Source organism: Xiphophorus maculatus, chromosome 2 (assembly GCF_002775205.1).
Source record: "Xiphophorus maculatus strain JP 163 A chromosome 2, X_maculatus-5.0-male, whole genome shotgun sequence".
Lineage (NCBI taxonomy): Eukaryota > Metazoa > Chordata > Actinopteri > Cyprinodontiformes > Poeciliidae > Xiphophorus > Xiphophorus maculatus.
In genome coordinates, this window is record NC_036444.1 from 3,550,144 (window position 1) to 3,575,498 (window position 25,355).

The 25,355-nt window shown below is 35.8% G+C and overlaps 1 protein-coding gene across 1 annotated transcript; it reads left to right on the top strand.

The window, feature by feature from the left end:
- The first annotated feature begins 1,594 nt into the window (after positions 1 to 1,594).
- On the top strand, positions 1,595 to 24,248 carry cbln1 (cerebellin 1 precursor). The gene is made up of 3 exons (XM_023344096.1): positions 1,595 to 2,176; positions 3,083 to 3,202; positions 21,767 to 24,248. The coding sequence occupies exons 1-3, from the start codon at positions 1,919 to 1,921 to the stop codon at positions 21,962 to 21,964; spliced, it is 576 nt and encodes a 191-aa protein (XP_023199864.1). The 5' UTR covers positions 1,595 to 1,918; the 3' UTR covers positions 21,965 to 24,248.
- Positions 24,249 to 25,355: the final 1,107 nt, after the last annotated feature.

Genomic DNA, 25,355 nt, shown 5'->3' on the forward strand with positions numbered 1-25,355 from the left:
AAATAATGGAATAACTGGGTAGAAAAATAAAACGCGTGAGATAAATATAAATTCCTTGACATGGTGAGTGGTCAAAGAAGCATTTCCTTTTCAACAAATGTACAGTTACTAAAACAACTTACCAGGATACAAAAATGATAACTTTCCGAAGCAGTATTTGATCAAAACACACATTTTTGAAAAGTCGATATCCAGACGACCCCCAAACATAGAAATGCCTGGAAAGGCCCATCACCTTTTTGGTTAATGAAGTTATTCAGTCATTTGAGTATACACTCTACCTACCACTATCAGTATCAACAGTATGGAGATCGATACTGTTTATTTTGTGCCAGACGTTACGGGACAAGTTCCACTTTTCCTTGCTGAGCTGCAGAATATTTTCTCAAAGGTCTAGAGGTTCATCAAGATTTTTTGGGAAGTGTTCGACAAACCTTTGTGTCCTTTTTGGTTAGCAGTGGTTTCCACAATATAACTCTCTCTATGGATGCCATTTTTGCCCATCTTCTCTCTAATAAGTTAATCCCTTTAGCACTTTATTTATGGTCCTTTTGTGACTTCTTGAATGAGTGGCTGGTGTACTTTTGAAGTAACTTTGGCAGTTCTGACTTTTTTAGGGAATGTTCGCCACTGTTTCTCATTTTTCCATTTATGGAGCCCCATAGACTTAGAAAAGGCTTTGTAACAGTTTCAAGACTGATAGATTTCAATAACCGTGTTTCCATCAACATTGATTTTCTGCACAATTTGAAGCACCGTGTTAGAAAAAGTTGATGGAGACTCATACATTTTTATATTAATCTCAGAATATTTATTGAAAAAACAATAAACAAGAAAATTCCTGGGTTTGAAAAGTCAAAAATTTTCCAGAAAAAAAGATATTTTCAGATTAACCTAAGAAATCTCTGACAATAAAACATGGAAATTTCAAACATTTATAGAAAATTAGAAATTTTCTAAATTTCTACAACATTTTTGACTGAGTTTCAAAAGTAAAAAATGTTTGACTTTTGAAACTTTAATTTGCTGGAAAATGAATCCCAGAAAATTTCTAGAAAAATCTTCAAAATTTCTAAGCTTTAAAAATCAACAGGTACTGACTGAGTTTCAAAAATTTAAATTTTTTGCTTTTGAAACTCAGAAAAAGGACAAGAGTTGAAAAAGTTGAAAGATTATCAAGTTTTGAAACTCAGTGAAAGATTATGTAGAAATGTTGAAAATTTAATATTCTGCAGAATATTGTCGGCTTTAGAAACTCAGAATTTTCCTACTTTTTTCTAGAAAAATTCTTAGATTAATCTCAAAATTTTAAAGATTTTTCTAGAAAGTGATCTCTTGACTGTGTAAAATATGTGAAACAAAAAAAGAAAGGAAAAACAACAACTCCAGGATGCAGATAGTTTTTTATAGATGGAGAGATAAAGAGAACTGGGATTAAGTTAAAGGAGGAGGCGAAGGGCGGGAAAAAGGGGCGGTCGGCACGCGCTGATTGGAAAATCTCACATACGCGCACGCGCCAATCCTGATGAGTTGTCGTTTACCGCGGGAACGGAGGGAGGGGTCTCCTCCTCGCGAGCCTTTTGTGTTTAGAACTCTCACATCTTGCCTATCAATAATTGAGGCGCGCGCCAGAGAGCAGACGGAGCTTCCCCTCCCGCGCTGCTGCTATGAGTGCTGCTGTCCGCCCGCTCGGCGCGCGACTCTCCCTCTGTTTGTTCCGGAACAGGAGCCGCTGACAGGTGCGACAGGAGGAGGAGACCGGCTGAGCGACCGGGACTGGACCGGAGCGAACACCAGCGAGTCCATCCGGGTCGGAGTTTAACCGTTAACCGCAGCAGAACGGAGCGGCTCGCGCAGGTTTAAACTTCTGCTATTGTTGGGGCTTTTTTTTTTTTTTTTTTTTACTTTCTGGTCCGGAATGTTGGTGCTGTGCCTGCTGAGTGCCGCCTGGCTCGCTGCTGGCCCGGTTCGGGCTCAGAATGAGACCGAACCCATCGTGTTGGAGGGGAAGTGCCTGGTGGTGTGCGACTCCAACCCGACCTCGGACCCGACGGGCACGGCGCTCGGCATCTCGGTGCGCTCCGGCAGCGCGAAGGTGGCTTTCTCCGCGGTCCGGAACACCAACCACGAGCCGTCCGAGATGAGCAACCGAACCATGGTCATCTACTTTGACCAGGTGGGTCTAAAAACATCTCATATTATGTTTTTTAAAAATTATTTAACGGTCCGGGCGGTTGGTGTCAGTTGGTTTTGGGTCAGTTTACAGAGAAAATATGTTAAGTTTGGCTCAAATAACTAAATATTTATGATCATTATTTGTTTTTTTTCTGACTTACGTTGATCCGTGAAGCTGTTCCGATTTGTCTTTTCTCTTAAAACTCTAAATAAATTTTTTAACTTTGCAGAAATGATGGCGATGCACATTTTTTCGTCCACCTCAGTGTTTTAAATGAATAAAACATTTTTGCAGATTTCATGTATTTAACTATAAAAAAGTCAAATTCTGTTAAAATTAAAATAAATCAGACCAGTTCTTTTCACCTGTGTATCTTAAATATGGCGAATTAATGATGGAATTTGCTAAATCAAGGGAATGTAAACTGATACAAAGTATTCTCCTTTTTGTTGTTAGAAAACTGTATCCTTATTATTTCAGTTTTGCAGCCTTTCCTTTTGGATATTATTCTTTAAATTCTTCCCAGTCTTGCTTACTGTGTCATAAAAGATGGAAAAACTATTAATTTTTCCCTTAACCAGCATCTCAGTCATTATACATAAAAGTATACGGACAGCTACAGAAAATAATGATCTATGATTTTTCGTTTTGAATCTTCCTTAAAGTTTATGAAAGAACATAAAACTTGAGGTTATAGCCTCAGGAAACTGTTTTGATTTAGAAACATACTTGTGATTATCTACAATTTGAGATTTAATGTGAGTTTTTCTTCAGTTGGGTTGAAAAAAGTAACTTTTTTCTTCTATTTTAAGTGTTTTTTTTTACTTAAAATGTCATCATGTTCTCAAAAAACTACTTTTGTTTTCACAGAAACAATTTTATAATATGTTTTTTCTTTTCTTCCAGGTTTTAGTAAACATTGGGAGGAATTTTGACGAGGAACGAAGTAACTTCATCGCGCCGCGGAAAGGGATTTACAGTTTTAGCTTCTATGTAGTCAAAGTCTACAACAGCCAAGCCATACAGGTAGCTGTTTAATAAGTCTAACTGTGTGTGTGTGTGTTAAATGTGCCGTGCGTCCGTTTATTTTCTCATAAAAGTTTTTATGAGAATCTGGTTGGAATCTGTCAAGAGAGCCGTGATGGACACGAATGGAAATGCTGTTTTTCATAATTATTTTAGTAGTTTTTAGTTTAATCAGACACAAACATAAAACCTAATGTCAAAGTATTTGTGTTTCGCATCTCCATAGATGCTCTCTTGATTCTTTGGATGCGTCAAAGCACTAAAATTCATTTTTAGCCTTTGACATGCTGCGCTAGGAGCCACCCAGCAGAAATTACAATGCATCTCTCGCAAATTATGTTGCAAGAGATGCAATATAAAGTGGTTTTACTTTTATTATTGGGGAACTAAATGAATGAACGGGTGATAATAAACTGTAAGTCCACCAGTCATGACTGCTTGAGGTAATTAAGACTGTATGGATTGTGCAGAAAATGATTTTTGTCTAAATCTGCTGCTTACATTTATTTAATGTGATTAAAACAGCAATTCAGTTTAACTTTTATTCAATCTCCTGCTTGGACGGCATCTTTCACTTCATTTTTTGAATATTTAAGTGAGCAGAAATACTTCAGTTCTCTACATAAACTGACATCATATCTGTCCAACGCGCCGCCCGTCATCCGTCCTGCACATCTGCTACGCTGAAAACTCCCACCGCTTAATTGCCTGAGAGACGGCCACCGTGGAGCGTTCAGGAGATGAGAGGCAGCGGGAGGAAGAGAAGAAGAGACGAGGAAGAATGAAGAGCAAACGGGGGGGAGCTACAGGAACCAAGATATTGGTTGAGCAAATAATTGGAGAAGATGGAAGGAGAAGGAAGAGGTTCAGCGAGGTTTGAAGAAGGCCACACATCTGGAGGAACCATTGATTAGCAGGTTTTGGATGTGGAGGGAAGAATAAACAGTTTTCTACCTGGATTTCTGGATGAAAATGTGAAAGGTGATAAAAGCAAGCAATTTTTCTACCAATTAAAACAAAAATGTTGCAAATGAAAGGTATCTCATCTGCCTGCGATGTGACCCTTCAGCTCGTATTTACTCTACTTCTGCACATCTTCCTTCAGATGCAACTGTTTTCATCTCCAGCCTTAACAGACTGGAATAAATAAATTCACTGACTTTAGAGTTGATCTTCTATAGAGTTGTCATAATAAACAATACATCAATTAATCGCCTGACAAATTGAAACAAGCTCAATTTCCACGATTTACTGTTTTTCTCTTTTCTCCCTTTCTGCCAAAACTGGTCTGCAGTTTGGTGCTTTGATCTTAACTAGCTCTTTTTTGAAGGATGGTTTTCTTTCAAGACTTCATAATTCATTTTATTTGTTGTTTCTGTTGTCTTATTTGTTTATTTTTATATTTAAAATGTCTTCCAGTTCCAGTGTTGAGTGTTCAATAGAATTTAAAGCTTATTGATCTTCGCGAATGTGCTCTTGCATTATTATGCCATTACTATAACATTACTTGAAAATGGTCTCAAAACAACAATGTTATTGTTTATTGCCATAACTTCTGGGACAATTTATTGTCCACCTAAATTTGTCGTGACGGGCCTCATCTTCTTACCTCTCTTTAAAATAAAAATCTTTTCCAAGTAAAACATTTATGATAAAGTTTTTAATCAAAACTGGAGCATCAGGTTTTGAGATTAGGCTTGGACTTAAAGTTGTATCATAATATTTTGCGGTACTATTGTGATAATGATAAAAATGACAATAAAAAGTTTACTTTTGTAAATGACTGCATGGTACAGCAATAATTGCTCCACAAACACAAATAATGCTCTTGAACCACTTTAAAAGCATAAAGTTATAGACTATAGACTATAGTGCACGGCATTCTGGGTGAATACAACCAAAACAAACGCTCTAGTCTCACGGTAGCAGAAAAAATGACTCATGGATTTTTACCAAAGAGAAATCCTCCTAATACTAAAATCTGTCCCTACTCCATTTCTGTTTAGATTTTGTGAAGCAGGAAGTTGCGCTCAGTGTCTTCAGAGGTTTTCATGTCGTATTCATTCAGTGGTTGTTGTTGCAGCGCCCCTACAGGAAAGGAGGGGAACAGGGTTTTCCAATGGTTTGGTTCATTTGACAGTGCAGTGAGAAAGCGAACCGCAGCAGCTGAAAATTAACAAATGTTGATATTTTGGTCCGAATCGAACCAAATCTGCTGGACTATCAGGCGATTTATGTTGGTCAATCCACAAACCAGCTTCCTGTGACTTTTAAACACTTTATCTGATAGATTTAAGTTTAACTGAGTCTCGTTGACAACAGTATATGCTGGTGGAAGTAGTGGTACCCTGATTGCAGGTTTTTTGTTTTGCTGATAACCGAAGGAATCATTAAAACGCTGATTTTTTGGCCAATATCAATTTATTTATTTTTTGGCTGAAAAGTCGCTACATATAGCATCTAAGTTAACAATGGGGTGACTATAGTTTTGTCATGGTAGAGCGAAAGGAGAGTGTCTGATTTTCAGACCAGAGGTAGATGAGATTGGTTTCTCATTGACCACTTGCACATCTCCAAAAATTAAGAAAATTGGACTTGATTTATTGGTGCACATCTAGTTGAAAGCACTGCAAAAAATGGCCTTTGGTATATTCTCTTACCAAGGGAACAAGAAAGCACTTTTTGGATGCTCTATTCAAGCTGGCCAAGCTGAAAACTTGTTTGTAACTTACCACAGAGATTTGACAAAACTAACTAAACAGCAACCAGCAGTGTCCACCAATCACCCTGATGGTTTGGAGATTAAAGGATTTCTTCTGAAATTAGATAAAACTGACTCAACATTTACTTTTTTTTTGTCCTCAAAGTTGAGCAGCAGAAGGTTTAGTGGTGAATTGGGAATATTTTTGCAGATGTATCGTAAATGCCGGCGCACTCAGCTCGCGTTCGTAAAGGCCTGGTGTTAATGCTGCGTCTGAGTTTTAATTGGGAGTTTCAGGAGGAAACTAAAATGCCTCCCATGCTGGGCGCATTATGGATCTTAAGGAACTGCTTCTTCATACACCGCCCTCATAATAACAGCATTTACAGAAGGTCATTCTATTGGGACTATAATATCATTACATATAAACGATGAAACTCTACATCTCTCCCAAAAACCTCCAAAATGATTGTGGTTTCTATTATTCCCTCTATAATTGCACATGCTACTTTATTCTGATGTGGTTTCTGAGTGGGCCAAACAAAGCTTGCTTTCTCTAAAATGTTGGAAACATTAAGTTGTATTCATGTGTTTTCTGTTGTTAAAACAGTCTAGAAATTAAAACAAACTTAATTTCCATTTGCATAATTATTAGATTTTCTCTCCTCTCTTTCTACCAAAAAGTGGATGATTAAAGTCTTCAGTCTGGTGCTTTGGTCTCAACGAGGCTTTTTCAAGGACTATTTTGTTTACAGACACTTGATAATTCATTTTATTCGTTGTTTCTATTTATTTTGGATATTTAAAATGTCTTCCAGTTTTATGGTTAAATGTTTATTAGAATTTAAAGTTCAGAATGTGTTCTTGTATTACTATGCCATTACCATTATATTACTGAAAAATGATCTCTAAACAATATTGTCGTTGATCACAATAAACTTCTGGGACAATTTATCGTCCAGGAAAATTGATCCTTGATTCCAATTTCTATTTATTTTTTTCTGAAATCAGTTTTTTTGCATGGTCATTCATGCTACTAATTAAACGTGACCCCAGTCAGACTTTTGTGTGAATAGTTTATGACTGAAGCGACCTGCAGAAGAAGAACGCTGACGTCACACAGCAGCGCTCTGTTCACGGACGTAGTAACGGATACCGCCGTCTACAGATCGATTTTAAAGTTGTTGAGCAATGGGAGCTGACAATATCGTCAAAAGATTATAATAAAATTAACAGTGCAGAACATAAAACAAAGGAAGCTAATAAAGAGAAAGCTAACTGTCGACACTGCTTGCTTCAGCCATTGTTTATGTCCTGATTTACTGTATCTGGTTTCTTCTAGAAGTTCAGCGATTTGCTGCTTTCTAGGTGATCACTGATTATTAAACAGGCTAAACTCCCTACTAAGAGTTTGGTCAAGACCATTTTTTTTAACTGAAAAGTCAGTAAAGATAGCAAAGTCAAGTTGATAAGTTAAGTGGCACAAATCAGATTTTTGTGGGGTGTAAAGATTGGAGTATGGCTGTTAAGAAGAAGTTGTTAAAATGTTCCCATCCTTTTGACCATTTTTGTCGTTTACTCTCCATTTCTTTTTGGTATTTTTTTGTCCCCCTTCATAGTTAAAAATAGTTATCATTAAGACTGGATGATATGGCTGGAAAAGTAACACAGTATAAGCATTTTGTGGAAGTCAGTGTCAATAGTTATTGAATAGTTTTGTTTTAAATATCTGAATTACTGACAAACTACTGGTGTGACTTTTCCTGATTTTATCCAGTTTTCACCCCACTACGTTATAGCAAAACTTTAACCTGCTGCTGCACATGTTACTCAGCCAGTTGTTGCTAGGCAACCAAGGAGTGAGTGAGTGAGTTGTTAGGTAACCAGTGAGTGAATGTTTTGTTTCCACCAATCTAGTGTCGTTAGCCGTGAGAAGTTGAGCAGCTAAAAGCCTTTCATCTGCCTACATCTCCCAGAATGCTGTGCGGTTCTGGATCGGAGTTCAGTGAAATTATTGAATATTCTACCAGACTCATGTTCTATTTCTTAGTGTAAGCGAGAGCGTCATCGTGTAACACACAGCCTTTGGGTCAGTCTCACATGCTAGAAGGTTGCCATGTTTTCATGTTTATCCACGATTTTTTACAATTTTAACACACATTGATGAAAAAACAAAATCTTCTTTTAATCCTGTTTGACTTTAGTTCTGCCCTTTGTAGGGGAAGTGATGGAATAAAAGGTCAATAACAATTTTTGTTGATCCTAATGTTGGGATAAAATACAGTTTATCTAATATTTAGTACCTTTATTTTATGTCTAGTAATGTTTCTCTTAAGAGATCCGATAAGATTCATGTTTCTACCTTACTGAGATCATTTTGCGTTTCTTCGTGGATGGACTTATAGATCTAAGATGTTACCTTTTACCTGCCAAACATAATAATGTGGAGCCATACTTCCTGATCTTTGCAGAAAAGGTCATGGTGATCATACATAACATGTAAATTGATATTCATTGATGGCAACACTAATAAGAATCCAGGAGTGCAGAACAACGCTTTGGAAATTATCCCAAAAGGTCAAATATAAAATCTCACCTTTCAGTCATGTTCATTAGGTTCTTCTTTTTTATTTTAATAAATCTATTTGTAAGTAAAACATGGTGGCTGAGTTGAGTGAAATTCTTTTGTCGGGAGATAAAGGCTCAAAATATATCAGTGCAAAAGAAGGGCATCCTTTTAAATTATGTGTAGCAATTAGAGACAAATAACTATGATAATTATCTTATAAAAAACGTTTCTCTGCACAGTTTGGGATGAGCGATAACAGAGAAGACTCTCTTTAATTTGCTTTCCTCTCATTACTGGAGACAAACTGTGCAGCTAACTAACTGCTGCTTATCTAAATGTATCCTCGGTCGAACTTTAAACCAGAATCTCTTCTCAGAATTGATTTATTTTCCTTGCTGGGACTTTATTTTTGCTGCCAAAAGAGACGTTAGTTCCCACAAGGTGTCTGCATGAACAGATTTATGTGAATTATGAGTAACGTAGACACACAAATAAAAAGCGTTCAAGCCAGATGCATGGTTGGTTTTTATCCAATAGATGTGTGTTCAGTTTGGCAGAACATTACAGAAGGTAGATTTTTGCTCATATGTGAAAAAGATTAGATGATGATGATGATGATGTGGGAATGTTTCTTTTTTTATATTTAATGTGTTTAATCCTGTTAGGTATTATTTTCAGGCGGGAGGGAGGTGCAGCTGGTAACTTTCTGCATGGAGTTTGAATTTTCTCTTCATTTTCAAAGCATTATTAGACCAGTTCCTCTGTCCAACGCTCGTCAATTGGACAACATTATGTGGTATTTTAGTAGGAATCGAATTTATTTTTTGGAATAGATGGACAATGAATCAATAATGATCTATATTGCAATAGACAAGTGATCAAAATCAATATATAATCACCCGATAGAATATTCACTGAACTTTGATTCACACAAGCTTGACAGTATTTATGATACCTAGAAGAAAAAACAAATAAATGATCAACTGATGGTAAAATCAACAATCCCGACAATAGGAACAGTTTTTGAGGGTTTCAAATATCATTACTTGCAATTTATCGTGACGATAAATGAAAGTTCTTGTCAGATTTATCACTATAAATGATAAACTATACATGCCCACCCCCTCAAATTACGATAATTTTAATCATCCTATTATTTATAATAAAATTTTTTGTAATAAAATTTCTATTTTATTATTTATTATTTCTAGTTTAGAATTTCATTGCCAGCAGTTTCTGAAGGACATTACTCATTTAGTTATTTGCATAAATAGGCTGTTTTAACAAAATATTCAAGACATGAGAGAACATTTTTACACTTATTTTAGTCCTCAAAGTGCAATAATGAGTTATTTTCAATTATTTCTGTATTTACCAACAATAGATTAGTTTTCCATAATTAAACATGCGTTTAAGGCATCAAAATTCAACTTCATTTGAAATGAAAGTGAAGCATTTCTTCTGGGTTGTGTCTTTAATTTGGGTCACACAACCCAAATTAAACACAGGAGATAATTTTTGATTTCTGGCCACAACAAGCTTTAACTTGGGCGTCACCGTGGCAACTCAGAGAAACCGGTGACTCAGCAGACTCGCTATTTGTTGTTATTGCTCAGCATTAATCCAACCGACTGAGTTTAAATGTAAGATTTAACAACCTGGCTGATGGGCAGCTTTCTGCAGAATCTGGTGACTGATTAAAAGTACTGATTATTTGTGATTAAGAACCAATCAATTATGTTTTTTAGGGATGCACCAATATTGATCTCCGATGTTAATATTTTTATGGCTGACTATGGAGGGCCAAATGAGACAAAATTAAACAGATCATTAAATAAATGTGTCATAACTTTAACTACTTTTAAATAATTTGTTTAATAATTTATTAAATGTCTGTAAATAATTAAAATTAAGTCTTGAAGTATTTCTATCTGTCCAACTGTCCAATAAAAGTTGAGGGGCTGGTCGTCCAAATAAATTGTCTATTAAATAAAGTCTTTAAACATCATGGTCTCCATAACCAATATTTTTGATATTATGTACATTTCCCTAGACTTTCGACAACCACACCGGTAATGTTGCTTCTTGGCTCAGTCTTACTTTCCAACATTAATGCAGATGTACTGTACAGCCCTACAGCATTAGTAAATCAAAACGGTTTGTCAGCAGTATATTTTATTCAAACCATCACTTCTCAATGTTTTTAGTTTTTTAAAAAGGAGGGAGGTCTGTTTGTTACTACTGTTTTAAACTGGGATGATGGCATCCATTACGATGACAAAATGTAGCTTTTATCATTGTGGTCTGTATTTCAATAAGAGTTCATCCAACTGGACTAATAAATTTGATATTCAAAACATCAATGTCTAACATCTGAAATACAAAAACCAACCAAATATTTCAGCCAAGTAGTCTTTTAATTTAGCAATTTAGAAATATTTATTATTTTACCATTCACTTTGAAGATGTGCGCATTTCTTTGACTCAACGGCAATCGTTCTGGTAGACATATTTTGTTTAAAAGTGTTTTCTGTAAGTGTGGTGCATTGAATCATGAAGTCATCATGACTTCATGATTGAAGTCATGATTTTGCACTGAGGCAAAATCTGTTGTGAGGATTTTGTTTTGCACTTTGTATTTGCAAAAAGTGAAATATCTCAATATCTGATATTTACATCGCATCGGAAATAAAAATAGTGGATGGGTGCATCTCTAATTGTAGAACCAAATGATGGTTTATGTGTTGAATATTAAAAGTAGATATTTTTCAGTTGAAGAAGACTACATGTCATGTTTTCCTGTTTAAATGAAGGAAACTTTTGATATTTTTTATTTGGAAGCAGAACCTGAGACAAACTGTTCGCTTGGATCCAAGAGGTTGTTCCATCAGACCAATAAGAAATAAGAATGACTTTTTCGCCTCCTAAGGAGAGCAGAGAACATTACTGCAGAGGGACATCGTTATTAACAGCAACAGCCTCCGTCTTATGGAGGACAGTCTAAAACTGGAGAAAGTGTTTTGATTGGATCAGCTGTGATTTGGCAGAGACTGTCCTCACCGTGTTCTCCTTTCACAAATCCAGAATAAAATTCCCAAAATTCTCAACCCATTTTCAAAGTGTAAATGCAGAAGTTGACTTTGAATTTAATTAATTCACTGCAGATATTTCTGCAGATACAAGTTAGACTTTAGTTATAAAATCCGCAAAAACCTAACTTTAAGAGATGTATGGACAGAGAGAGAAATGAGTGGTGGGATCGATGGGTGGCGTTGACGGATTGTTTGTATGATAAATACAACATGCAAGGTATTGATATATTTAGTCTCTGGTTTTGTGATTAAAAAAAAAATTAATTAGCTGGTACGTAAATAAAGACAGTTGACCCTGTCTTTATTAAGTGTCAGGTTGTTGGTGGTCGACTCCCCCTAGTGGTCTGGAGGACTCCCATTTTGTGGAGCGAGTTTGGAGTTTCATAGTTGCTGCTTTTGTTGTTTGCAGCATTTTCCCTTTTGTTTTCTGTGGTTGCACCATTTTTCTGTTGCTTTTGTTTTTTGAGTTTCTTTTGGATTTTGCATTATTCATGTATTTGGACCTGTTGACCATCGTAATCGTAAATGTAATCTAACAAAGATCATATGTGGGGCTCCTCAAGGCTCCATTTTTGGACCACTTTTAAATGTCTACATGCTCCTCCTGGCTAAGACTGGAGGGTATTTCAAAAAAGTACTCTGTTATATATCTATGCAAAGCTCTTGACCACAGTCTTGACTCATCCGTTTGTGGATGTGGGAGAATTTCCTCCTGAATTTCTTTTATTTATTTCTATGTTTTTTATACAAAAAAGATTATTGTTATTTTATGCTTTGCTTGTCTTCGGAATGGACAATATGTCGCTATTAACATCGGTTTTGGACGATGCTGTTATTTGTTTTTTGTTTTTTTTACTATGCTGGTATCGGTCATAAGTAGAACCAGACTGATGTCAACAACCGGTGTTGATGTCCACTTTGTTGCCGTTTGGGAGTTGGTCCTGTGCTATTTTTCATGTGACTGAGAGATTGATGAGAGGTTGAGATTGTGGGGGTTTTAACTGAAGCTGAGAGGCCATGTCTGCGGTGTGGTTGTTTTTTAATGGCGTCTAAACATCAGGTAATGTCTGATATCTTTAAATATCAGTCATCGGCCAGAAAAGCAGCAGGATTTGTCTTTAAATTGTTCTTTCCACATAAACGTCCCTGGTATTTTCCTGCACCGTTTCTATAGTTTCTTCACATCAGTATTTGTTTTCCCCAGAAGGTTTTGCTCTTATTTTTTAAATGTATCTATTTTTTCATGTTTACTCTTTGGTCACTTTCTCTGTACTTTTTTTATATTCCTTCATCAGAGGTAAAGAACGTCTCCCTTTGAAGGAGTCCATTGTCTTTAGTCCTGGTTGTATGGAAACAAAAAAGTTTTAAGAAAAACGGCTCAGAAAGGAAAGTAGAGAATCTAAAGGAGAAAGATGTGGATCTGAAAAGAGATGATTTGGAAATGAGGGCAAGAAGACAGGTTGTGAAATGCAAAACCAGAAAAGCATTATTGTCATGTCAAAATCTGGACAGGAAGTCGTGATGCAACAGGATGTCATTAAGCATTAAGTGCTGCACTGAGATGTCAGATTTTTCTCTTTAGTACATTTTGAATTTTTCTTTTTCTCCACATCCTTCTGCCTTTGAACCCCCTTTTGTCACTCTCCTTATATCCCAATCCTCTTCTTTCTCTTTTTTTTCCTGTTGCTGTGCCTTTTCCAATAATGAATGCAGATCAATTGCAGTCTGATGTTGTGCACTGCCTCACGTTCATCCTTTTTTTTATTTTTATGGTGGTAATTATAGACTATCTGTGCTTCTGCATGTTGGAGAGGAGGTAAAGAATCACAATGTGGGGTTGATTCATACAGGCGATGACCACAGTTTCATGGTTTTATTGCTGCTATACATCACTGCCATAACCTCACACACTTACCCCAAGCAGCTGTGTGTGTGTGTGTTGAGAAAACACGGGTGAATCAGAACATTGTGGAGTAGGTTATGGTTTGGATCATGGAGATTTTACACCGCCTGTTACAGCTAACCTTTGCAATTTGAATCGTCTCAAACTGGAAATGTCAACGGGAAACATGTTAGTGGATAATAGCAGCCTGCAATTTCAAACCGGATCATTGTTGTGTTTGGTGCTGAAAAACCTCTGTGTTTCCATGTGAAGTTATGTTGGCGTTATCGACCCAGCAACGACTCGTCAACCAGAGAGAATGGACTAAATGTTTGGACTGTGTGAAGACGGTATGTTTCTTTGGTTTCCAGATCTTAAAAGTTGTTTAAAATGTTAAATTAAAATGATCCCTGTGGTTTCACGACCATCTAACAAACTAATTAGTCCCTTTCTGCCTTTGTTTTAAAATACATACTTTAGATTGATTTTAAAAGATGCTTATCCCTTTCATGCATAGTGGTCACTACAGTGGACAGCTATCTAAAAGCCATTTTCTTGTGCTTCCTGTGGATTTTTATGTTATAAATGCACACAGACCACTGAAGTGGACACTAATGCATCATAAAATATACCATCAACTACTGGCCATCAGCTACAAATGCAAGAAATTATTTTTGTGAAACACAATATGGCCGACAGACAAAAAAGCATGAGAACCGACCCGGTCCCTCCTTCTACTGTAGACGACTCTTGCAAGTAAAAAAAATATTGTGACATTAGATAACCCCTAAGGAAAAATACTACTGATGTATTTTTCAAATAACAACTTTGTATTTGGACAAAATTACAATTGATCACATAAAAAAAAAAAAAAATATATATATATATATATATATATATATATATATATATATATATTTTTTTTTTTTTTTTTTTTTTACAAAAAAATTTTCCTACCTTTTTTTTATGCCTTAAGAAAAATTCTTTTAAAAATGGAAAAAAAAATTCTGACACAAAGGATCATAATTCATGCATGAAAGGGTTAAATGTTGTTTTCACAAATATGGAACAACATACATGCTTAGCCTTTTTTTGTTTCTTGGACAAAACAATTATTAAAAAATAATTATTACATATATGTTAGCGTGGTTGATAAAAAAAATATATTACTTTGATTTGACAGTGATTTAATAATAATGAGTATAAACTTTGATTTTGTATCTGTTTTTAACTTTAAACATTTATTCCCCAGAAGACAATTTGCTTGACAGTCATTTTGAGTATTTACTCATCCATCCGACTTAATTGTTAATATACCTATACTTTTACTTTGACTTTTTTTGGTCATTTGAACTTTTTTCATAATTTTGATTTTCTAGTCATGTCAAATTTTTTCTTGTCATTTTGACTTTATTGTTGAGTTACTGTCATTTCACTTTTATGACATCTTACTGAGTATTTTTGCAAACATTCAACTTTGTTAGTTTTTCAGCCTTTTTTCTTGTAATTTCAACTATCTTCTCATTATTTTGACTCATTTACACTTTTTTCTCATTTTCAACTTGTAATTCCAACTTGTCCAGTCATTTCAACTTTTTTTTCCTCTTTTTATTCTCACCATTTCCACATTTTTTCTCATATCAATTATTTTATGATAATTTTAAACTTCTCCTAATTTCCAAGTAAGCAAGAAGAAAATGTTTCCTCCTACTTTTTTTTCCCAACGGACTAATATTAGTGGTCAAAAAGTGAAAAGCAATTATCAAGTGGTACCGAACAAGTCTGTTGATTTGCAGGTATTACAAAGACAAAAACTTGCAGAAAGAGCCTAAATTTTACAAAAACTAAAATCAGGAATCTGAAAATTTGGACATTTTGATAATAAACTTTTGTTTTGCTTGAGACATCAGATCCTTATTTAGATTTAAAACAGCCTTCTGGGTTCGTATGTAAATGTTTGACATCAGCGTATGCAGCGCTGATTTTACACACTTTGTTAAAGCCAGAAAGCCATTAATTTAGGATAACAGTTTTAAACATTTAGCGCCTGAACAGTGTTTCTAACCCACACCTCAGAGAGCTGGTGTTTGAGGTTTGATTTCCACCTCAGTGACCTGGAAGCAGGTGTGTCTGAGCATTGTGGGATGCTGTTGTCTGCCATCTCTGTTTGGAATCAGTTTTTGCACTTTGGACAGAAACCATGTCCCAATCTCCCTGAGCCTGTTCTTTCCACTGCGCCACTTTTATTTGTTTTTTTTACCTCTGCTTTCTTTTTTTATCTGCCTCAGTATCATCTGTTCCTGTCATACAAACCAAAGCCTTTTCTTTTGGGGGAAAAAAAATGCTATTTTTGAATTAATGATAAATCTCACAGCATAATTGCCATTTTTCAACTCTAAAATGTCTGTGATTACAAACATGTACAAATCAGTTTAGTGTTGCATGAAGGTGGAGTAAAACACTTTCTCTGTCTCTTGGTGGCACATTAGTCTTTCAGTCCTGCAATTGTTCTTCAGGTAATAAAAGGCTGAATTTTTAACTGTCTTTATGTGGCTCTGAAAGTTCAGGTCTGAATCCATCACTACACTTGGACTTATGTTATTCTCTGATATGCTTTGCCCTGATTTACAGGAAGCTAGACCATAAATGTGTTTATAAAGTTTAAATTAATTGGTGAAACAACCTTAAGGTCAGGTTTGCACATTGTTTATTTACTGGATTTGTGTTTTGTATCTTCTTTAATATGTCACATATTCATTCTTTTTCAGTAGCTGTAGTTATATTTGTCTGACAACGAAAATTTTAATTTTATTTTTGTTTTCGTCACAAGTTGTGACAAAAACAAAAGAATTGTTATGGATGGCTATTTATAGTACCATTTATTTAGCCTTATTGTGGAATAAAAGTTAGAATAATAAGAATTCAGATTTATTGGGACAACAATAAACTGATTGTTTCCAAAATCTCAATTCTGACGTTAAGATTTTAAACAATAGTCCTGGCTGCACCATCAGATTTAGTATGTACACTGGCAAAACTCTTATGATGAAGTCATGAACCTCATTCACACATCCTCTCTTGGCACCATTTTTACATGGACAATTTTTACTCTAGTCCCAAAATGTTCATGGACACACACAAGGTCTCTGTGTGCCACCATCCATCCTGCTTTCTCTGGAAACAGTAACTAGAAGGGTGAAGGATGGAAATGGACTGTTCACATCCAGGTGTGACCTGCAATACAAATATGGGAAAACCTTTCAGACCAGCTTAACCTGAAAAGCAAATCACTTGCACCGAACCTCGTTGCTGCACTTTTCTGGACATTGCCACAGCAAATGCCTTCGTCTTGCATCGTGAGATGAGCCTGGCCGAATCCCAACTAAGACGACAAAGTGTCTTCTGATGGTGGATGATGAGTGCCAAGTACCTACTAATATCTATTTCAAGAGTTTGGAGCTTTTAGTTACTATACACCAATAATCTGCAGGAAGCTTAATTTTTACTGCGCCCATTATTAATATTATTATTCTTAAACTATTATCATATTGGGTTGTTTTGTATAACATTGTGTTTTTATCTTTATATACTAACACTTTAAATAATGTAAATAAAGTTGCTTTGCAATGTGGCTGAAATCTGAATCTTATTCAAGTGTTTACGTCGTCGCTGCAGCCATGTTTTTTTTGATGACTTATTAAAAAATGATACAAGCTAAAATCCACATTGAGATCCAAAAATATATATTTTTGGAGCATGGCAACATAAATGGAAAAAAAGTGAAACTGTCTGACAGTAGCTTCAAAAATATTCTCTGCACAATGTAAAATGGTCGTTAGTGGATGTGAACATCTACATGACATTACGTGGAAGTTATTGCAACTTTAAAGGCAGCACACACTTTATAATTGAAAATCAATGCTTTTTTTTGTAAATTTTGATATTTTTCAGACTTAAATTACTGTTGTGAATAAGCTTATTTGTGTGATTTTAATTGGATTTCCTATTTAAGGGAAACACCGCAATTGCAAAATTGTGTTAACCATTCACAGAATATCAAAAAAAAATTGTACATTTGTAACGGAAATGCTGCTGAGGCAGGAGGCTAGAGAGGCCTCAGCAAAGGTAACCCGCCCGGTCACAAAACATGCGATCCAATTCAGAAGATGAGCACAAAAATCCATGTTTAGATCCAAATAAATTTTTTTGGTGAGTATAGTAACATAAATGGAGGGAAAAAAGTGAAACTATTTGACAGCAGGTTCAGAAATATTCTCTACACAATCTAAAATGATTTGTTCGTGGACGTATACGTAACATTACGTTTACAGGCAACATATACAATACTTTGTAATTGAAAGGCAAAGTTTTCTTTTGGGAAATTTATATCCTCTAATATATTCTTCAGACTTAAATGAATACGTTTTCAAGATTTTGAAGTGTTCTTTTTTTGGCCCTGACCTTTTCTCTTTTTCTGTTCTGTCAATTGAAAAAAATAATTTAAGTGTAGGCTGAGTGTTTTTATCAGATTCATACATGAGCTGTACAAAGCGACGCACACACACACACACACACACACACACACACACACACACACACACACACACACACACACACACACACACACACACACACACACACACACACCCCAACACTCATCCAGCCTGAGTGAGTCGCCAAGTTCAGTTTTCTATTAAGAGGAGTGCCAGGCCAAGAGAGCTCTTGACTCTGACAGGCTCTCCATCTCCTGCCCACACACACACACACACACACACACACACACACACACACACACACACGCACACACACACACGCACTCCGTCCTGACCATCAGGCCAAATGAGCTGGTTAAGTGTATAATTATGGGATGTTTATGACTTCGCTCCATCAGTTAGTGACAGTTTTACAATTACATATTTTTGTGGGGTGAAAGGAAATATTTTCACTAACTTAGCGCTCAGGTGAGAACTTTTGAGGGAAATTGATTCTTCTGCTGTTAAAAGCTTCATGTTTTCATTGATGTAAAGAAGCTAGGAAAACTGTACATTCTCAAACGTCATTCTTCAGCAAAGAACTTCAAATTCAATGTTTTTATCCTTGAATATATAAGTGGACTTAAAAGAGGGCAGCTTATTGAGTGCTTTTCAATAAATGTATACAAATAAAATGTTTTTATCATGACTGCTGTTACAAAGTTGTCTGAGCTGCCTGTAAACTAAACCCACTCAACTGTTATCCAAACATAAAGACCTAATAAATTATTATACAAACTTTTTCCAATAAATATCTGAGACCAAAAAAAGCATTGAAGCAGTTTGTCAAATGCTCACAAAACAGTTTACAGCTTTATAGCTGTACGGGGATATGCTTGTACATTTCCTTTTATAGTGAGGGAAATGCAACTATATCAAATTAAAATGGATTCAAACCTTTTTTTTTTGCATTTTCATCAGAGATCTGGATTTTGACTTAGACCGTTGCAGTACCCTTGTTTGTTTTATTTCAGCCATTCTGCTGTAGTTTTGTCTCAGTGCTTGGGATCATTGTTCTGTTGACCCAGTTTGGAGCAAACCTCAGCCATCAAGACAGATGGTCTCCATTTTTACTCTATGATACTTTGATGTACAGAAGAGTTCAGAAGTTGTTTTTAGTTGCTGCTGTTTGATATGACATTTGATATGAATCTGCTCCATATAATTAAACTGAACTGGATTCAATAGCAGTGTTTCCATCAATGGATGTTGATGTACATTTTGAAGTATCGCATTAGGAAAGGTTGACAGGAACAGCAAAATTTGAAATGACTTACTCAAAAAAGTTGACGCATCCTTGAGGTGGTTTTAGGCTTTTCCCAAAAAGAGTTAATCTGTTAAAATAAAATGGAAACACTTTTGCTGAATGTGATGGGAGTGGTGGAAGGATCCCATCCATCTGTGCCTTAGCAGAGGCAAGAACCTCAGAAAAAACTTGAAGTGCCAACCGGTGGCTCTGAGAGGAGGGCTTTTCGGCTTGAGATGTGTTGTCCATGCTAGTCCATGCCTCCACCAGGTGTGGAGGTGGCTAGTTTGCCACCTCCACACCTGGTTTATTACTGCCCTCTGTCAACCGCCAACATCTGACAAAATTACGCTTTCCTTAGTCTGGTTGACTCGCACCACACCAGTAGATGGAAACGCCTAATTCATGAGTCCCATGATCAACAACTGGATGCTGCCAGTGGCGCAAACCACAAAGTAGAAGACAGGAAGTAGTTATAGGATGATGGCGCTGCATGTTTTTCAATGACTTAAAGTGTGAACACACTTGTTCACATGTGATTTCAATTGTTTAGCTTATTTATTGGAAACGCAGCAATTGCGAAATTACATTTTGTCATAACTAGCAGAATATTGACAAAGTTTTGTGCACATGGGTTATGGAAACGCAGATAGTGTGACAGGTGATTGGATGCAGCTGGGGCAGAAACGGGGGCAAATGATGAGACAATGATTAGCAGCCGGAATGAGGAGGGTTATATTATGAAACTACAGAAACAGAAAATGAAAAAAAAGAAAATCAGAAACACAAATAAAGACTAATCTAACAAATCAAATCGAAACTCAAACAATGAGAATAACTAAACACAAGGAATAAAATATAAGAGCAGGATATAAAAAGGAAAGAAATGATCAAAACAGAAAACGACAAATAACTTGTTTTTTTTCTGTAACTGAAATTATCGAGTAAATTCTCTGCATTAACACTGATGTATTGATTTATTTCTTTCATGCCTATTTCATGTGCAAAATGATTCTGATTCTTTGTGCTGGAAACGAAGCTTTGCCCCAGTTCTCCAAAATCTGAGCTAGAGAACAAAAAAAAAATATAGTGGCTTCCTCTACTTCTGTATATTCTTGCAGAAACATGATTGTACAAGCGGCTGTAGAAATTAAATACAAGAGAAACCGTGTTGTTTCCCTTTTCCCATCAGGAGGCTCAGCATCTTCTCGCAGGATGGCCTGTAATCCCACTCGGCTTATAAAATGTATTTCTGCATAAAAACAAGACGTTTCCCCAGCATTCGTTTCAGTTTGTTTTACTACTGCGCTGTTACCAGAGCCGGCACAAAACAATGTTGTTATTTAAAGTGAAGCATAAGAAGGGGAATCAAATCCCAGGAGAGCCTGTGTTTCTGTTGTAGCTCCAAAGAGAAGTGATGAAAGCTGCTGCCTGTTTAAAGAAGAGGGGGAAACGTTTCTGACAGACACTTCTTTCTGTACCAAGATGTTATTCCCTATTGAAATATTTGTTGAGTCAGACACACTCTATGTCTTTTTCTTTTTCTCCGTCATTGGCTCTGTGGGGGTTTTGTTGAATTCGGGAGGAAGAAAGAGACCCTCCATCTTGGCAAATCTATTAATAATGTGCTGACTGTATAAAACTACAGATAAATATGCTGTTCCAAAATAACCACATATTTATTGGATGTGTTGCATAAATGAAGAGCTAATTTATTTGATCCTAATATCACTGTTTATAATAATCCCTGGTCTACATGTGGACCAGTATTGCTAAAAATCCATTTGTACTAAATAAGCCTGTCACAGTAAAAGTTTTGCTGGAAGATAAATTGTCCCAGAAATTATCGCAATAAACAATAATATTGTTGTTTGGAGACCATTTTCTAATAATATTATTATTAAGGCATAACGCAAAAACACGTTCTCAAAGATCAATAAACTTTAAATTCTAATGAACATTTCATACTGGAACTGAACTGGAACACTTTTTAAATATTCTGAAATAGACAAAACAGAAACATTAAATAAAATTAATTATAAAGTCCAAGACAAGACCAAGGCTCCAGGCTGAAGACTTTTATCCAGTTTTTGGTAAAAAGAGAGAAAAGAGAAAGACGATAAATCTCCCAAATGGAAATTATTGAGCTTGTTGTAATTTATCATGAGATCAATTGATTTATTGCTTGCTGTGGCTGGCTGAGTGCTAACCTGTTTTTACAGCCTCTTTCCATTGTTTACAGTCACGTAGAAAAAGAGTTTGTTTAATTTCAGGGTTTTTCATACTAGAAATTAAAAATCTTTAGAATGTGTTTGGGGATTATTATGCCATTACCACAATATTACTTGAAGGTGATCTTCACTATTATTGTTTATTGCAATAACTTCTGGGACAATTTATTGTGACAGGCCTAATATTATAATATCAAAGATAAATATTTATGCTGACAAATCTTTAAAATTGAGAAATGCTCCTTTAACACATTTTTAAAGGGCAAATTTATTTCTGTAGACTAACCCGGTTTGTGTTTTTCCTCGTCCAGGTGAGCCTGATGCACAACGGCTGGCCGGTGATCTCTGCATTCGCCGACGACCATGATGTGACACGCGAAGCTGCCAGCAACGGCGTTCTGATCCAGATGGAGAAGGGTGACCGGGCCTACCTCAAACTGGAAAAAGGACACCTGATGGGCGGATGGAAATTCTCCACTTTCTCCGGGTTCCTGGTGTTCCCGTTGTAGAGAGGAAGAAGGAGCTGGGGATGGAAACAAAGGAGGAAGACGGAAAGTTCAGAAGCGGGAAAAAAAGGACACAAATGAGCTGGAGGAAGAGAAGAAGAAGAAAAGAGAGGGCGTGACAACGGACGATGATTTAAGATGAAGTTTGATTAAAGGAATTAAGAAAAGCTGGTACATGAGAGAAAATGGCCACCTTCTCCACTTCCTCCTTTCATCCATCCCTTCATCCATCCTTTTCCTCTCTCCATTTTCTTTGTGGCTTAACTGCAGCTTTGGACAGCCAAAACTTTTTTTACTCTCTGCTGAAAAACGCAGCTGATCATCTTATCGTGTCCTGAAGTGTAAGAATCCCCTCTTTCCTCCTCACTCCTTCATCCAGCCATCCGTTTATCACATCCCTTCATCCATCAGTCTCCTTAAACATCAACTCTGAAGAATGTTCTCAAGAGAAAAACTCTTTTCGTTTCTGTTATTTTTTATTTTTGTCATTTAGAGCAAGATTTGTTCTTGGTTTCATTTAAAAAAAATTAATTTAAACATGTAACAAACCCAATTATGTGATTGCAGCCTGGGGATGCTGGTTTAATTTTTTCAATATGATTGACTTTAATGTTACTGTTAAAACGTAGTGAATTATCCCACATTTTCTCTTTTGTAATTTATTTCTTAAGTCAGTGGTGCATACTTTCCTCTATATCACAGATATTACCTTTTAATATTTAAATTCCTTCCCAGATTATTATTGAAATTTAAGACCTTAATGAATTCAAATCACTGTTAAGATTTCTTATGAACTAGTCGTGGGATATGATAGGCGAACAACATTTCCACTGTAAACTTTGTGAACACGCAACAAACACGCTTTAACCAAAACTAACTTGCCGTAACGAAGCAAAACATTCTGACAGAACGAGCAAAAAATTAACAAACACGACAAGACAAACGTAAATATAATTTAAAATATGGTATGGAAAGTTTAGCCATATTTAAGATATTTTAAAAAATAAACATTGAATAAGTAAACATAAATCACTTTGTTAAACCTTCATTCTGTGGATGAGACTAAACGTAGCTATTTGATGTTTCTCTAAGCCTAACATAAGCTCCGCCCAGTTTAACGCTAAATATAAGTCAGATGTTTTCTAAACATTTTTTTACTGTATTAATGCTCAGTGAGTGAAAACGTTTATACATTTACTGCTTTCCGCTGAAATTCAGAAGCCGAGGAATGAGTCAGTAAACGTGAAAGTATTTTAACTCCAAGTTGTAAGGAGGACCAAACGTGACAAGTATTTTGTTTTACTGAAGAAACAAACCAAACAAACTATCCAGAACTTTGATGAAAAACATAATTGGGTGTTTTTAAATCACCAAAATGTTTGGAAAGTAAAATTAAATATTTCAGTAAACGTAAAAGTAATTTAACTCCAAGATGACAATTAAAAATAATACAATTAAATTGATTTAATTCTGGTTTTGCACGTTAGCTACATATGTACAGTGTAAACAGTGTATAAAAATGAAAGGTTGAATCAATCTTTTGTCATCTGAATTTCTAATTCCTGTTGAGGTCAAGTGGAGTTTTATTTATTTAATTCGCCTCATTCCTGCTGCTGTTCTTCAGAAACAAACTTCCTCATCTTTTGGACCCTCCTCTCTTTTACTCTATGCTGCTTTCCATGAAGTACAGATTTTTATTTCATCCTCCTTTGGTTTATTTTTCACCACATTCCCCAACTGGCCACCATTTTGTCCCTCCGCCCTGGACCGCCCGGTGTTTGTTCGCTTCGAAGCACGGACTGTCCTTCGCTTCTCTTCGTGTTGGACTGTGAACTTTGAACCCTGCTACCATGGAACTTTAACAATATATATATACACACATAAATATATATATATATATATATATTTACACACACATCCATACACACGCACACAAATATAAATATATCAAAGCCACTGTTTTTATTCTCCTGGTATTATGATGATAATAATGGTACTACTAGGTAATGAATTTGACTGATGACTATATTATCTGTATTTCTGTACTTGAGTGTTATATAAAAGAGAAACAGAAACCTAATATTGATTGTGTGGAAAAATCTGAACCTGCCATTCTGCTGATTAAAAACCTGCTTCTTGTTTTTGTTTTGTGTCGAACAAATTGTGGCTAAACGGCTAAAACTACTACTTCTATAGATAATGATAGCGTAAAAGGTCTATTATTATTATTATTGACTGTAAAAATATTATATTTAGACTTTGCGATTATTATTTATTAATTGAATCAATTTCTGAAGTTTTTTTTATTTGCTTTGAAGAACTCAATAAAATGAAATTGTACTTTTATTTTTCTTAAACCAAACAAACGTCTGTCCTGGTAGTTTGTTAAACACCCGGAAACCTGCATGCAGATGGAGGCTTTTCTGGTTTTGTGTCATTTTTACGTTATTTCTGTAAAACCCATCAGTTTCTGCGGTACCTGCAGCCTCTTTTTTTCTTTCTCTGGCCCTCCTCAGCTCTTCCTCTTCTGTTCATTTATTTTCTGTGTTTGAAATCTCACACCTGCTTCGTGTTCCTCCTTCGCCGTCTCCACTCGGTTGGTTTTTTAAGGTTTTGTGGATCGTTTCTCTCCAGACTTTAATGAGCTCCGGGGGGAAAATTATTGCTGGAATAACAAGCAAACATTAGTTCCCACTACGGTTATGCGTCTCATCTTTTTCGGTTGGATTTTATTTTACTTACCTCAGTCTTGTTTTTCCGTCGCCTTCTTGTCGTTTCTGTATTTGTGCTTTGAGATGTCTGACCTCTTTCACTTCCTGTCCTGATATCAATATTTTTCAGGTCTAAATAAGTATGCAAAAATAATTTGTATTTACAGACTATTCCTTATCCTTTTCTTTTATTTCTACAATCTTTCCGTCCCTGTTTCCTACTTCTATTCATTTGTTTTTCCTTTCCTTTCTTATGTCCTGGTTTCTTTCGTTCCGGCCTTTCTTTCTTTTTTTTTCCTTGTTTCAGTTTATGTATTGCTAATTCATAACAAATATCACCATAAAGGCACTTTATTAGCCTACACAATTCTGCTTGGTTCTCATCTGGGATTTCTCCTATAGAGCTGGATTGTCTCCTGTAGAATTTCTAGTCAGCGAACAGAAGAAGTTGTGAACAATGAGATTAATTTTCTGTACTATTTTAGAATTGTAGTTTTCCTGCAGTTTTATCAATGGCAGCGAAGGAAGTGAACAAAGCTGTACAGTCTGTGTTAGTCACGCTTTAAAATATTGAATTTACATTAACAGCCATTTTGTTCGGATCTCTCTTCACAGTGGAGGATGGTTATTTATAAAGAGTATTAGGGCCAAACTAACAATAAATAAATAAAATAATCGGAATT

Excerpts from the sequence above, each read along its gene's own strand:
- cbln1 (XM_023344096.1), top strand. The coding sequence starts at position 1,919 with ATGTTGGTGCTGTGCCTGCTGAGTGCCGCCTGGCTCGCTGCTGGCCCG. Across the intron at positions 2,177-3,082 it reads TGGTCATCTACTTTGACCAG|GTTTTAGTAAACATTGGGAG; the intron begins GTGGGTCTAAAA and ends CTTTTCTTCCAG. Across the intron at positions 3,203-21,766 it reads ACAACAGCCAAGCCATACAG|GTGAGCCTGATGCACAACGG; the intron begins GTAGCTGTTTAA and ends TTCCTCGTCCAG.